Here is a 12,059-nt window from a genome sequence, read left to right as displayed (position 1 = left end):
CCTGACCTCGCTGCTGGTGCTGCTGACCACGGCCAACAACCCTGACGGTGCGTGAGCAGCGGGCTGGGCGGGCGTGGGCTGGCCAGCGGGCAAGGCGGGGAGGCCTGGTTCCTGCGGAGCCGAGAGCCGGGGTGTCCGAGGCCTCCAGCTCAGCAGGCGGAGGGAAGCAGGGTGACCTGGATCCCCCCCTCCCGCTTTCCTTCCTTTCTTGTTTTCCTTTCCCCCCTTTTCCTTTTTTCTACTTTTTCCTTCCCTTTTCATTTTACTTTCTTGTCCCTCCTTTTATAATTGTTCCCTGTCTCCTCTTTCCCCTTCTGTCCTGACTCCTCTGAGAAGCTAAAAGCTGTTCTTTATGTGGTGAGTAATGGCAGTGTCAGGGGGTCCCCCGCTGGCCTCTGGGGCCCCACCATTTCCCCAGCTGTGGGGTGCGGCGCAGCAGTTGTGTGTGTGAGGCCCCGGTTGTCCCTGGCCATGGCGTCCCCTTTGGGTTGCTGACGGGGCCTGTGTCTGCTTGGGCCAGGGGTGGCCCGGATGGTGGCTCTCGTCCTCTGAGGCCCGGCTGTGACCGGCCACCTGGCTGGTCTCTTCGTCTTGGACTCGGGGTGGTCACCACCACAGAGACCTTCCCAGGAGCGCAGCCCTTGGCTTCCACCCGCAGAGCAGTGCCGCGGGACTCGGCCCCGTGCCCACAGGTCCTGAGAGCCCGAGCCCGTCCCCGAGGGAGAGCTGGGCTCAGCCTGTGGGTGGTCGCAGGAGGCGGACGTCAGCTCAGCAGGAGGGGTGGGCATCCTGACGGTAGTGAGCTCCCCGTGACCAGGGGTGTGCGAGCGGAGGCGGGAGGGTCAGAGTTTGGACCAGGAGGCTCCAGCTCTCCCTGAGCAGAGCCCGCTCCAGAGAAGGCCAAGGGTCTGGGCCCGGCAGGAGCGGGACCAGAGCCGAGCTGTGAGCCTGTTTCAGTTTCTCTCATTTCTTCCTCAGTCATGGTTCCTGCGTACTCCAAGAACCGGGCCTTTGCCATCTTCTTCATAGTTTTCACCCTGATCGGTGAGTCTGGGTGGGTCTGAGGGGTCACTGGGGTAAAATTCTGTCCCCTCTGATGCTCAGGGGTAGGCGTGCATGACTTCACCTCGGGGCGGGGGGTCATGCCCTGTCTGCAGTCTGTGACCACTAAGACTGCTGTCCTCAGTGCCCACGCTGGGCAGGCCGGGTGGCACCTGCACTGTGTAGATGAGGACAGTGAGTGACGTGCCCAGGCCCTTTCCTGCTCTGCGATTGTCCGGGCCCTCTTTGCTGGCACCCCTGGGGTGCCCGTGTGACCCTCTGCACCTCTGGGCACTGCCCCAGGCCCCCTCAGCTGCTGCTCCTCACTGACCGAGGCGTTTTCTTCCTGAAGGAAGCTTGTTTTTGATGAACCTGCTGACGGCCATCATCTACAATCAGTTCCGGGGCTACCTGCTGGTGAGCGAGGCTGCCAGGCTGCCAGCCTGTGGGGGCCTGGCCAGGTCCCCGTGGGGGCAGGGTCCACAGTGGTCTCTGCACTGCCCTCTGGCTCCCTCTTGTGGATGAGCTGGAGCTGTGCCGCATCCTGCTCCTCTGAGGGAAGCGACAACATGACAGCTGCCAGGGCAATGGACTCTGGACCCTCCTGTGGGAGAGCCAGGACCCCCACTGCACGGGGAGGGAGCACATGCCCTAGGGACTGCTCAGCCAGTGCCCTTGGCTCCTTCCTGCGAAGCCGTGACTGTCCTGTGACTGTCCCGACCCGGGAGGCCCTCAGAGGCTGCGGGCTGAGGGCTGTGCTGTCCTGCTGGGCCGGGCCGGCCACTCAGAGGCACCCTCCTTGCAGAAATCTGTCCAGGCCTCACTGTTCCGGAAGCGGCTGGGCACCCGGGCTGCCTACGAGGTCCTCTCCTGGATGGCGGACAGAGAAGCCCGCCCTCAGAGGTGAGTGTGGGGCTCCCTAGGGAAGCGGGGCTCCCTGGGGGGGGCCATGGTGCGCACTGGGGCTGGAGCTAAGCATCACCCCGCGGGCTCCCTGCGGACTTGACAGCTCCCGGGGAACGCTGCCCGCTCCCCTCCTCACCCTGCCCGCCCCGTGCTCCGCTCTGCCTGCTCACCCACCACACCCTTCCCTCCCCACACACCTGGGCCCCAATCTGGGTGTTGGGAACAGAGGGATCTGGGCCATGTCCCCCTGTGCCTGGTTGGAGGCTGCCGTCACGCCCTGCCTCCCGCCTCCTCAGGGAGGACCTGACAGTGTCTTGGGATGTTAGAGGATGGCTGGATGCCCGCAGTTGCTCCTGTGGAGGCCTTGCCATCGCCCAGGGCTGCACGGTTCAGGCCAGAGGTTGGGCGCCCGGGGGACTGAGCTAGTGAGCGCACTGGGTGTGGGTGCTTTTTCCCCACAGAGTTGGGGTGAAGGCCCAGGACCTCCTGCAGGTGCTTCAGAAAGTCCAGGTGGACAGTACCCACAAGCAGGCCATCATGGAGGTACCAGCCCCCGCCCTCCCTGGCCTCCCGCCTTCCCCGGCCTCCCCGGCCATGCTCCTCCTGGTGGTCCCTGATCAGGATGGGTGTCATCTCAGAGCAGCTGGGGGGGGGGGCAGACCATCTGGGATGGTGGGGGGCTCACCTTGCTCTGGCCTTGGTCCGCTGACCGGCGCCTCCCTGCTTTGCAGAAGGTGCGCTCCCATGGTGATGGCCTGCTGTCAGCTGACGAGTTTCAGAAGCTGTTCAATGAGCTTGACAAAAGTCTGATGAAGGAGGTAACTGGCCAGGGCTCCCAGGGTCAGGGGGTGTGCAGAGGCGGGGGGCTTGGCCGCCTGGGGAACGTGGTGGCCGGTGCCGGGCCTGGCCTGCCCAGGAATTCCGGCCCCAGGACGGTGAAGGGACGGAGGTGGTTGGCTGTTGGAAGCTGGGAGGGTGGCTGCCCTCATGAAAGCCACCGAGGAGCCTTCCAAATGGCTTTCTGTCTCCATGACAAACATCCTCTTCCCCATGTCTGTCCACCGGGGCTCCGAGCTGTAAAGCCGTGGTCTTTGTCCTGACCTCATGGGTGAAACCCCCACGTGGGCCGCGGCGTCCTGCTCAGCACCATGTGCAGACGCCCCCCCTGCCTTTTATGTAGAGGGTTTCCTGGAGATGCTGGGGCTCAGAGGCCGTTCAGGGTCGGGGGGAGAAGGGGGTGTTGCTGGTCCAGCCGCTCGGTCTTTGAGAATGGGGTGTGGGCAGCAGGCAGCGAGGGAGTCCGACATCGGCTGGCCGGACTCCGCACAGCCCTGTGCCGCTGCTCAGTCAGCTCAGCGGCCATGACAAGTGCCCAGCTGGCGGCTCAACCAGCAGGGTTTACTGTCCCCGTCCTGGAGACTAGAGTCCAAGACCCAGGCGTACAGGGTCGGGGTGGGGTGGCTGGTCAACCACTTGGCCTTCGAGAATGGGGTGTGGGCAGCAGGCAGCGGGGGAGTCCGAGACCCGGGTGTCCAGGGCTGGTTCCTCCCCAGGCCTCCCTCCTGGGTGTGTAGACGCGTCTTCTCCCTGTGTCCCCACGTGGTCCCTCTGTGTGTGTCTGTGTCCTCACCCCAGTCCTGTGGGATTAGGGCCGCCTACTGACCTTCTATGTTAATACTCTTTAGAGCAGCGGCCGCCCACCTTTTGCACCTCACGGATCACCAGTGGTCCGCGGGCCACCAGTTGGCGACCGCTGCTTTAGAGAGCCTTTTTCTACGTACGGCACGTTCTGAGTGCTAGGGGTTAGGACTCCCACGTGGGCATTTCGGTGGGACACAATTCAGTCGGTGAAAGTTGTCAGCTTTGCATCATGCGCGGTCTCCCTCCGGCTCCTGTCAGGGCGGGTTCCTTACAGACGAGTTTCCTAAAGCCTTTCTAGGTCATTGATGGCTGCCTCCTGCATGTCCCTCATGGGGGTACAGAGCCCACAACCCGGGCATGTGCCCCGACCGGGAATGGACCGTGACCTCCTGGTTCCTCGGTTGACGCTCAACCACTGAGCCACACCATCAGGCTGTGTTTTATTTGATTGCCCGTGAACTCAGTAGCCCCGTGCAGTCAGTGGCCGCTGTGGGCCGGGGCGGGTGCGGGCATTCTCACGCTCCTCATCTCTGCGTCCCCGTCCGCTCAGAGGCACATTGAGGCGGTCAGTTCCTGTCACTCCTGGTGCTACATGAGGGACCCACACCTCTTCCCAGTGTTTCATGTCCGTGTTTACTGCCAAATTGCCCTCCATCACTTCCCACCCCGGTCTCTTGCTCTGCGCCATGTTTTTGTATTTCTCAGCATAGAGTTTATCTGTGTTTTTCACATAACGCTTTTCACATCGTGGCGAACACTTAAGATGGCTGCGTGCTGTTTTGTTGTGGTTCCTTACGGTGCCAGGCACGCTCAGGGCACTGCTGCCTCTGTTGTTACAAAGACTGTGATGGTGTCTCCGTGGGAGGGACCGTGCCAGGGTTTGTGATGATTCCCGTGGGCTAGTAGATGGGCAGGGATTGGGGAGGGACGTCGGGTCCCAGGATGAGGGGCACGGCCCTGATTCTGAGCATGTGTCCCCCCAGCACCCGCCACGGCCCGAGTACCAGTCCCCGTTCCTGCGGGTTGCGCAGTTCCTGTTCGGCCACCGCTACTTTGACTACCTGGGGAACGTCATCGTCCTTGCGAACCTCGTGTCCATTTGTGTGAGCACAGGCGTGCCCTCGAGTGGCCCCGGGAGGTGTCTCGTTCCTGGGTTCCTGGCCCTGCCCGCCGACAGCCGACCATGGCCTTGCGGTCGGCCCAGCGCTGGGCCCGGCTGCGAGCCTTTCCCTCCGGCTCTGCAGGTGTTCCTGGTGCACGACGCAGGTGTCCAGCCCCAAGACCGTGACGACTTCATGCTGGGGGTGAGCTCTGAGGCCGCTCGGCTGTCCAGCTCGGCTGGGGCTCCGGGTCTGCTGGAGGAGGGCCATTCTAGTTCCGAGGGACTGGTGTCATGGGGCCCCTGGAGTTGGGGGTGGCAGGCCGTGGGTAGAGGCCGGTGCAGACCGGGAGCCAGGTGCAGAGGCCCCGGTGAGCGCAGTGTAGTCAGCCTAGCAGGGCGGACAGCAGAGGGAGGGTCGGGGAGAAAGAGGGACCCGAGGGGGCAGCTGGGGCTTGAGACCGAATGGCCAGGGGGAGCCGGGGAGGCCAGCGGCACTGGGACTGAACGCGGGCACCTGCGGCCCCTTTCAGATTCTCAACTGTGTCTTCATCCTGTACTACCTGGCGGAGATGCTGCTCAAGGTGTTCGCGCTGGGGCTGTCGGGGTACCTGTCCTACCCCAGCAACGTGTTCGACGGCCTCCTCACCGCCATCCTGCTGGTGAGTCTGCGGGCCGGTGCCGCCTCCCTGGGCGGGCAGTGGGCGCTCGCACTGGGGACCTGAGGGCCACTGTCCTGGGGCTCCTGCCTCCAGGGACCAAGGGGCTGGCTTTCCCCAGTGAGCTGCTTGGCGGGAATTTATCATACCCTCTTGTACAGCATAAGGAAATGGGCAAATAGTCTGCAGTGTCTGAGCATGGGGCGGGGCCGGGGGGGTGTCAGGCTGCCTCTCCTGACCCCTGGGGGAGGCCCAGATGGAGCCCACAGACCCCCCTGGTCACCCCCGCCCCAGGCACAGCCTCTAATGCCACTCATAACAGTGAGATGACGTGGGTGGAGGGGGGAGGTCTGACATGTCCCGTCGCTTTTCCCCAGAGCAGCAGGTGGTGGGGTCGCCCCGTGGGTCACAGCGAAGTTAGTGCAACACGTGCTCCTGTGTGACTGCTGAGAGCCGTGTGGGGCTCATTGGAGAAAGGCCTCCAGCCGTCTTTGACCAAGTGGCTCCCCCCCGCCCCCCCACCCCGTCCAGCCTTTCCCTTGCCCGCCCTCACGAGTGTGACCCCGATCCTGAGACCACAGTGCCCTTCTCAGCCTCGGGAAGTCCCAGCCTGGAACCCACCCGTGGGGACAGGACCGAGCTCCGACACTCCCCGAAGCCCCCTGTGGGGACGCCTTGCTCGGCTAGTTTAGATTTTCCGAGAGCCGCCCGGGTGAGCGTTGCTGTAGCGATGCCTTCTCTTCTTTTGTAATTAAAGGTTCTGGAGATCTCAACTCTGGCTGTGTACCGATTCCCACACCCAGGCTGGTATGTGACTGGCGAACCGAGGGCGGCTACAGCAACCCGCCCGGCTAGCACCCGGGAAGGGTTGCCCACCGTCCCGCTGGGACTCACGGGCGACACACCCGGTTGTTAGGAAAGGGGGCTCCCGGCCCCGCCCCCTGAGGGCCTTTCACGTTTTTTGACTCACCGTCAGGACGTAGTGCGCAGAGCGCTGGCAGGAGGCTGTCGGTGCCCCTCTAAGGCAGTGGGCCCAGCCTGGCATGGGCGGACGTGTGGCCCAGGGGTGCTGGGCCGGAGCAGGGAGGCCCCAGCTCAGGGCTGGGTGACGTGGCCACTGGCATTGGGCGCAGCCCTCCTCTGGCTTGGGAGGCCTGTGACTTTGGGCTGGGCAAAGTCTACCTCTCCACATGGCGATGGGCGGGGCCTGGGGCTCGCCGATCTCACATTGCTGTTGGAGCCCCAGGGCCCCTGGTTCTGGCCACACAGAGGGATGAGGGGGCAGGGTCCCAGGGTATCATGCCATGTAGCTGTGGCAGCCTCGGGTCATGCTGCCCAGAACACAGCCGCCCGGCAGGCACACGTGCTGGCCTCAGGCCCTGGGCGGCTCTGGTCTCTGGGTCCCTCTTCGGGCTGAGCAGCTGGGAATTGCTCTCGGTGGAGAACGGGCCTGAAGGGCTTGCTGTTTGGGGTCAGCTCTGCGGGAGCCGCTGGGAGGGTTGATTCGGGAAGTCGCTGGGCTGATGCTGTCCTTGGAGCCTGAGGGGCTGGGCCCGGGGTGACAGGTGCTTCATGAGGGCCAGCTCTCGGGTGTCTAATGTGTCCTTTTGTCTGAGAATTACGGGGCTGACATCCTGGTGAGCGTGGGTTTAAATTTAAATAGAAAGGAGGGCATGGTGAGGCCATGAGGGACACGAAGGGCCGGGGATGGGACAGGATCAAGGGCCGGGAGATGGGGTTAGAAGAAGGGGTCAGGGTAGGGCATGTGGTTAAGGCTCGGGGGATAAGGTCAGGAGCTGGTGGGCAAGGGAGAGGGTCAGGAGACGGACAGGGTGGAGCCGGGAGATGGCGTTGGAGGGAGGGGTCGGGATAGGACGTGGTTAGGGGTTAGGGTAGGGTCAGGACAGGGTCAGATCAGGAGACAGGGTCAGGTGATAGGACAAGGTCAGGGGCAGGATATAGGGTCAAAGGAAGGGGTCAGGGAATCGGATACATAGGAGTCAGGGCTGGGGAAGGGGCCGGAGGTAGGGATGTGAATGTGGGTTGTGGGGTAAGGGATGGAGCCGGGCCAAGTCGCCTAGTTCTGCTGGGGCCTGAGCTGAGTGTCCGGGGTCTGGAACCTCAGAGGTGTCCCATGTAAGACGGAGGGTCAGCTGGTCGGGCGCTGTGCGGGGCGGTGCTGTGGACGGTCCATGACCACTCTGCCCTCGGTCTCGGTGAGGGTTCTGGCTGGAGACCGAGACGGGCAAGTTCTTGTTGCCCCCCTCACTCTCTCTTACTCTCCCCCTCACTCTCTCTCGCTCTCCCCCTCACTCTCGCTCTCCCCCTCGCTCTCTCCGCATCTGCCTTTCTCCGTTTTCAACCACGAGTGTCCAGTTGCTGGTGTCCTGGCCTCACCCGACCCATCTCCCGTGTGTCTCTCCAGGAAGCCGGAGCTTCGGGGCCTGCTGTCGCTGTGGGACATGGTTCGCCTGGTGAACATGCTCATCGTGTTCCGGTTCCTGCGCATCATCCCCAGCATGAAGGTCCGTGGGCCCTGCCTCCCCGCCCCTCGCCGCCCCGTCCTGCTCACACTGCTTCTCGTTCCCTGGAGAGGGGGAGCCTGGGCAGGGAGGGACCAGACCCTGCGGTGTGCCCCGCCCCTCACCTGGCTGGGGGTGAGGCGGAGGCCAGCACGGTGGGACTGTTGCAGGGGAGCGTCCAGCTCGTGGGGCCCTGGCAGGTGTGAGGGCAGGCGGAGCCCTGGGACCACAGGCTCCCAGGGCCCCGAGGTTTCTGAGCGGCTTCTGGCAAGGGCTCCTCAGTGGCTCCTGGGCGCGAGAGCAAAGGTAGGCTTGACCACAGCGCTCACTTCCAGGACCCCAAGTGCAAGGATGGGGGGCTTGTGAACATCTCCGAGCCTCGGTGTCTCTCAGGGTCCCCACCAGGAATGACATCAGCCTGGAGGGGCGGGAAGGAGGTGGGCAGCGGCTCAGGCCCAGCCCAGCCCAGCCCAGCACGGAAGTGGACTTTACTGCTCCGTCTGTTTTCCCAGGGACGTTTCGGGGGAAGAGACACTGAGGACACCAGCCCCTTTCTGTGTGTCCGGGGCCTCCCCTGCACCGGGGCTTCCACCTAAGGGCAGCTCAGGATCCTGGGCGCAGGCGGGGCTGCTGCCCCGAAGTCTCTGTGCATGCCACACAGGCATGTGTGATCACATGTTTGTGTGAACACACACATACCCACATAAGTCATATGACCACATACGACTACAGCCTACACATTTACACATGCAACTACACACATGTAATTAGTCACACAAGGTAACCACACATAAACACACATAATAACATGATTATACACATGCCATCACAGACAATTGTATACACATACATACCCAGAAATGCATGTGCATGTAACTAACACAATCACACGCAACACACATGCAATCACACACTCGTACACTATACACAAATACAACTATATGCACAGACACACAAATTGCATACACACAAGCCCCACACATGTGCACACATATATATACACATAGTCATGCACATGTGCACATGCACACTGGCTTCCCCTGCCAGCATCCAGCTATGATATTCTAATGTATCAGCTGGGAAATGGGGCTCAGGTTCGTGTGGGTGGGGAGCAGCCATGTAGCCGGGGTTCCTGGCTGCGTCTCTGAGGCCCTTTCTCAGACTTGGTCCCTAGGGGCTGACCTGGGAGCCTCCAGACCAGAGGAGCTGCCTGGCCTCAGCGGCTGGAGGGCAGCACCGCCTTTCCTGCACGCGTGCCTCACTGCGGGGACTTGGAGCCCAGACCCAAGGCGGGGCGGGCAGAGTGTCTGGATCTGTGGGGGCGAATGGGTGCCTATGGCTGTCTAGTGTGTACAGCTGTGTGTGTGTACCACTGTACAGGTGGTGTGTGTGCGTGTGCGTGTGTGTGTGTGTAGGGGTGGCTGTGGGGTGTGTGCACAGGTGTGTGTGTATGTGTATATGTGGGGGGGTGTGTGCACAGGTGTGTGGGGTGGTGCTAATTCACCTGCCCTTGCAGAGGGGGGTGATGGGCAGGGTTGGCGCCCCCCAGTGAGACCAGGAGGAATAGTGGCTCTGCTCTCTCCCTGCCCTCAGCTGATGGCCGTGGTGGCCAGCACCATCCTGGGCCTGATCAGAAACATGCGGGCGTTCGGCGGGATCCTGGTGGTGAGTCTGCGCCATGGGGCCGGGGGTGGGGGGTGGGCACTCAGTGGGAGTTGGGCTGTGGGGGGTGAGCTGGGGGGAAGCACCAGGGCAGGAGGCCAGAGCGGCCCCTTCGTGCCAGACAGCTTTTCAGTCACTTTCAAATCCCTCCTGTTCTCTGGGCCATCAGCTCTGCCCGGGCCCAGCCTGGTCAGGGGCCTGCTGCTGCCCCAGGCACAAGGCCGTGGCCGGGACTGGTGACGGTGCCGAGTGGAGAGCCTGCTGCGCAGATGGTGCCACTGGTGGCCTTTTTGTCCTTTGTGTTGAACAACAGCCTGGGGATGGGGAGCCCAGGCCCTCCAGGAGGCTAGAAATAGGATCTTGCATCAGGCCCCATCCCAGACCCCTATTTGCACATTGGAGGAAACTGAGGCATAGGAGGGGCCTGGGTTAGTCCAGAGTGTGCACCGCTCCCCAGTCCGCCTGGCACCTTCAGGAAGAAGCTGGGTGGTGCTCCTTGGACGCCCCCTGGTGGATGTGGGAAACATGGTGGGACTTCTGCCTGGAGAGGCCTGATCTTCCCCTCCCTTCCCTGGGACCAGCTTCTCCCTGGCCCAGCTTCCCCCTGGGTTCAGCTTCTGGGCCCAGCTTCTCCTGGGCCCAGCTTCTCCCTGGCCCAGCTTCTGCCGGCACCAGCTCCTCCTGGCCCAGCTTCTGCCGGCACCAGCTCCTCCCAGGACCAGCTCCTCGCCCTGTTGTGGAGTCCTCCTCGTCACTCTCCCTGCCACGCTGGTCCTTACGGGGCAGGCAGCCTTCACTTCCTTGGCCTCCCCCTGGGCCCCAGTGTATCTGTGGGGCTCCCCGGTGATGACTCCTCCCTTCTCCCCTTCAGCCACTGTCCTGTGCCTCTGGGGCAGGTGGGTGGCCAGGAGGGGGTGTCTGGAAGTAGAGGCAAGTATTGTGGGGGGTAGCAGCGCCCATAGTTGGGGGCCATGGCCAGGCTGGGAACCCTCACAGGCCAGCCTGGCTCTGTCCTCCTTTGGGCAGGCTGCCCCCGCTGACCGAGCCCTGCCTCCACAGGTGGTGTACTACGTCTTTGCCATCGTTGGCATCAACCTGTTCCGGGGGGCCATTGTGCCTCCTCCTGGAAACATCAGGTGAGGTGGGGCCTAAGGTGCCGAAGGAGCACTGGTGGGGGGTGGGGGGGGACAGGTGTAAGGACAGGTGTGAGGCCTTGGCAGCGTGTGGGTCAGCTCTCCAAGAGGAGTCTCCTGCTCTTTCTCTTTCTTCCCTCCCCCTGGACCCCTGGCCTAGGGTCTGTGCTGACTGTTGCGATATCTGCTCAGAGCAGCCCTCCCAACCCCTGTTGGACCTTGAGCTCCTCCACTCAGCCCCCCTAGGCTCCCCCCATAGACTCCCCGCCGAGGCCCCCCACCGGGCCGGTGCTGGCAGGGCTGTGAGTGTAGAGCTGACCGCTGGCCACAGCTCTTGCCTCCCAGCTGCCCTCACAGACCCTCCGGAGGTCAGGGGCATTTCTTCTGCCTGTTTCTGGGGGCCCAGAGAGGGTTCCATGCTGTGCAGGGGCTAAGGTGGTGTAGGGCACGCCTGGTGTGCATGTCCTACACCCCACCTGACCTGCCTGTGTCCCAGCCTGGCTCCTAATGGCTCGGCGCCCTGCGGCAGCTACGAGCAGCTGGAGTACTGGGCCAACAACTTCGACGACTTTGCGGTGAGTCCCTCCCTCTTGCTTCCCGGGACCCCGGCCCCCGTCCTCCCGCACCCTCCTTGACCGTGCCCGTTGCCCACAGGCCGCCCTGGTCACGCTGTGGAACGTGATGGTCGTGAACAACTGGCAGGTGTTCCTGGACGCCTATCAGCGCTACTCGGGCCCGTGAGTGGCACCCTTGCCCGGGACTCTTGGTGGCAGCTGGCGTCGCTGGGGATGTGTGGGAGCCGCACAGGCCCTGGAAACACCTGGGGGGTTCTTTGGGTGCCTGGGGGTGCTGGTGGGCGTCTGGGAGGGGAGCCTGGAGGGAGCTGGGTGGAGGAGGGGAAGTCTGGGGGGAGCAGGGAGGAGGAGCTCAGCCTGGAGTGCAGCCCAGCCCCACTCCACCTCCTGCTGGCCCTGCCACCTTGGGCAGCTCATTGTCTTGGCTTCTGGGCATCTCTAAAGTGGGAGGACGTCACGGGGTTACCAGGCAGGACCCAGCGAGAGCTGCCCCAGACTTGCGGGTCCCAGACTCGTGGCGGGGTCTGTGCTCCTCCAGGGTCTCACTGTGCTCACGGTGGGCCTGCTTGAGCCACCTCCTCGTCCTCTGCAGGTGGTCCAAGATCTACTTTGTGTTGTGGTGGCTGGTGTCGTCTGTCATCTGGATCAACCTGTTTCTGGCTCTCATTCTGGAGGTACAGGGGGAGTCCGGGGGGCTTCGGGCGGCCCTGGGCTCAGTGCAGCTCACCTGATGCTGGGAGTCGGGTTACAGCCCTGACATTGGACTTGAGGGTGTCCTCAGGGCCCCGGGGGACATGTGGCTCCCAGGAGCTGGTGGCCTT

The 12,059-nt window shown here is 63.2% G+C and overlaps 1 protein-coding gene across 1 annotated transcript in view; it reads left to right on the top strand.

Annotated features, from left to right (window-relative positions):
- TPCN2 (two pore segment channel 2) overlaps window positions 1–12,059 on the top strand; it is a 25,597-nt gene that overhangs the window by 12,203 nt on the left and 1,335 nt on the right. Inside the window, exons 8-23 of the mRNA XM_015568946.1 lie at window positions 2–47; window positions 979–1,044; window positions 1,394–1,458; window positions 1,847–1,944; window positions 2,409–2,490; window positions 2,679–2,765; window positions 4,572–4,691; window positions 4,833–4,892; window positions 5,221–5,349; window positions 6,104–6,153; window positions 7,772–7,871; window positions 9,462–9,533; window positions 10,590–10,666; window positions 11,160–11,238; window positions 11,318–11,400; window positions 11,831–11,912. Coding sequence (XP_015424432.1) covers window positions 2–47; window positions 979–1,044; window positions 1,394–1,458; window positions 1,847–1,944; window positions 2,409–2,490; window positions 2,679–2,765; window positions 4,572–4,691; window positions 4,833–4,892; window positions 5,221–5,349; window positions 6,104–6,153; window positions 7,772–7,871; window positions 9,462–9,533; window positions 10,590–10,666; window positions 11,160–11,238; window positions 11,318–11,400; window positions 11,831–11,912 — 1,296 coding nt within the window. The remainder of the gene's footprint in view (window position 1; window positions 48–978; window positions 1,045–1,393; window positions 1,459–1,846; window positions 1,945–2,408; window positions 2,491–2,678; window positions 2,766–4,571; window positions 4,692–4,832; window positions 4,893–5,220; window positions 5,350–6,103; window positions 6,154–7,771; window positions 7,872–9,461; window positions 9,534–10,589; window positions 10,667–11,159; window positions 11,239–11,317; window positions 11,401–11,830; window positions 11,913–12,059) is intronic.

The sequence above is a fragment of the Myotis davidii genome, unplaced genomic scaffold (genome assembly GCF_000327345.1).
Source record: "Myotis davidii unplaced genomic scaffold, ASM32734v1 scaffold425, whole genome shotgun sequence".
Classification (NCBI taxonomy): Eukaryota; Metazoa; Chordata; class Mammalia; order Chiroptera; family Vespertilionidae; genus Myotis; species Myotis davidii.
Note: the sequence above shows the minus strand (reverse complement) of the source record. Positions and strands in the feature narration are given on the sequence as shown.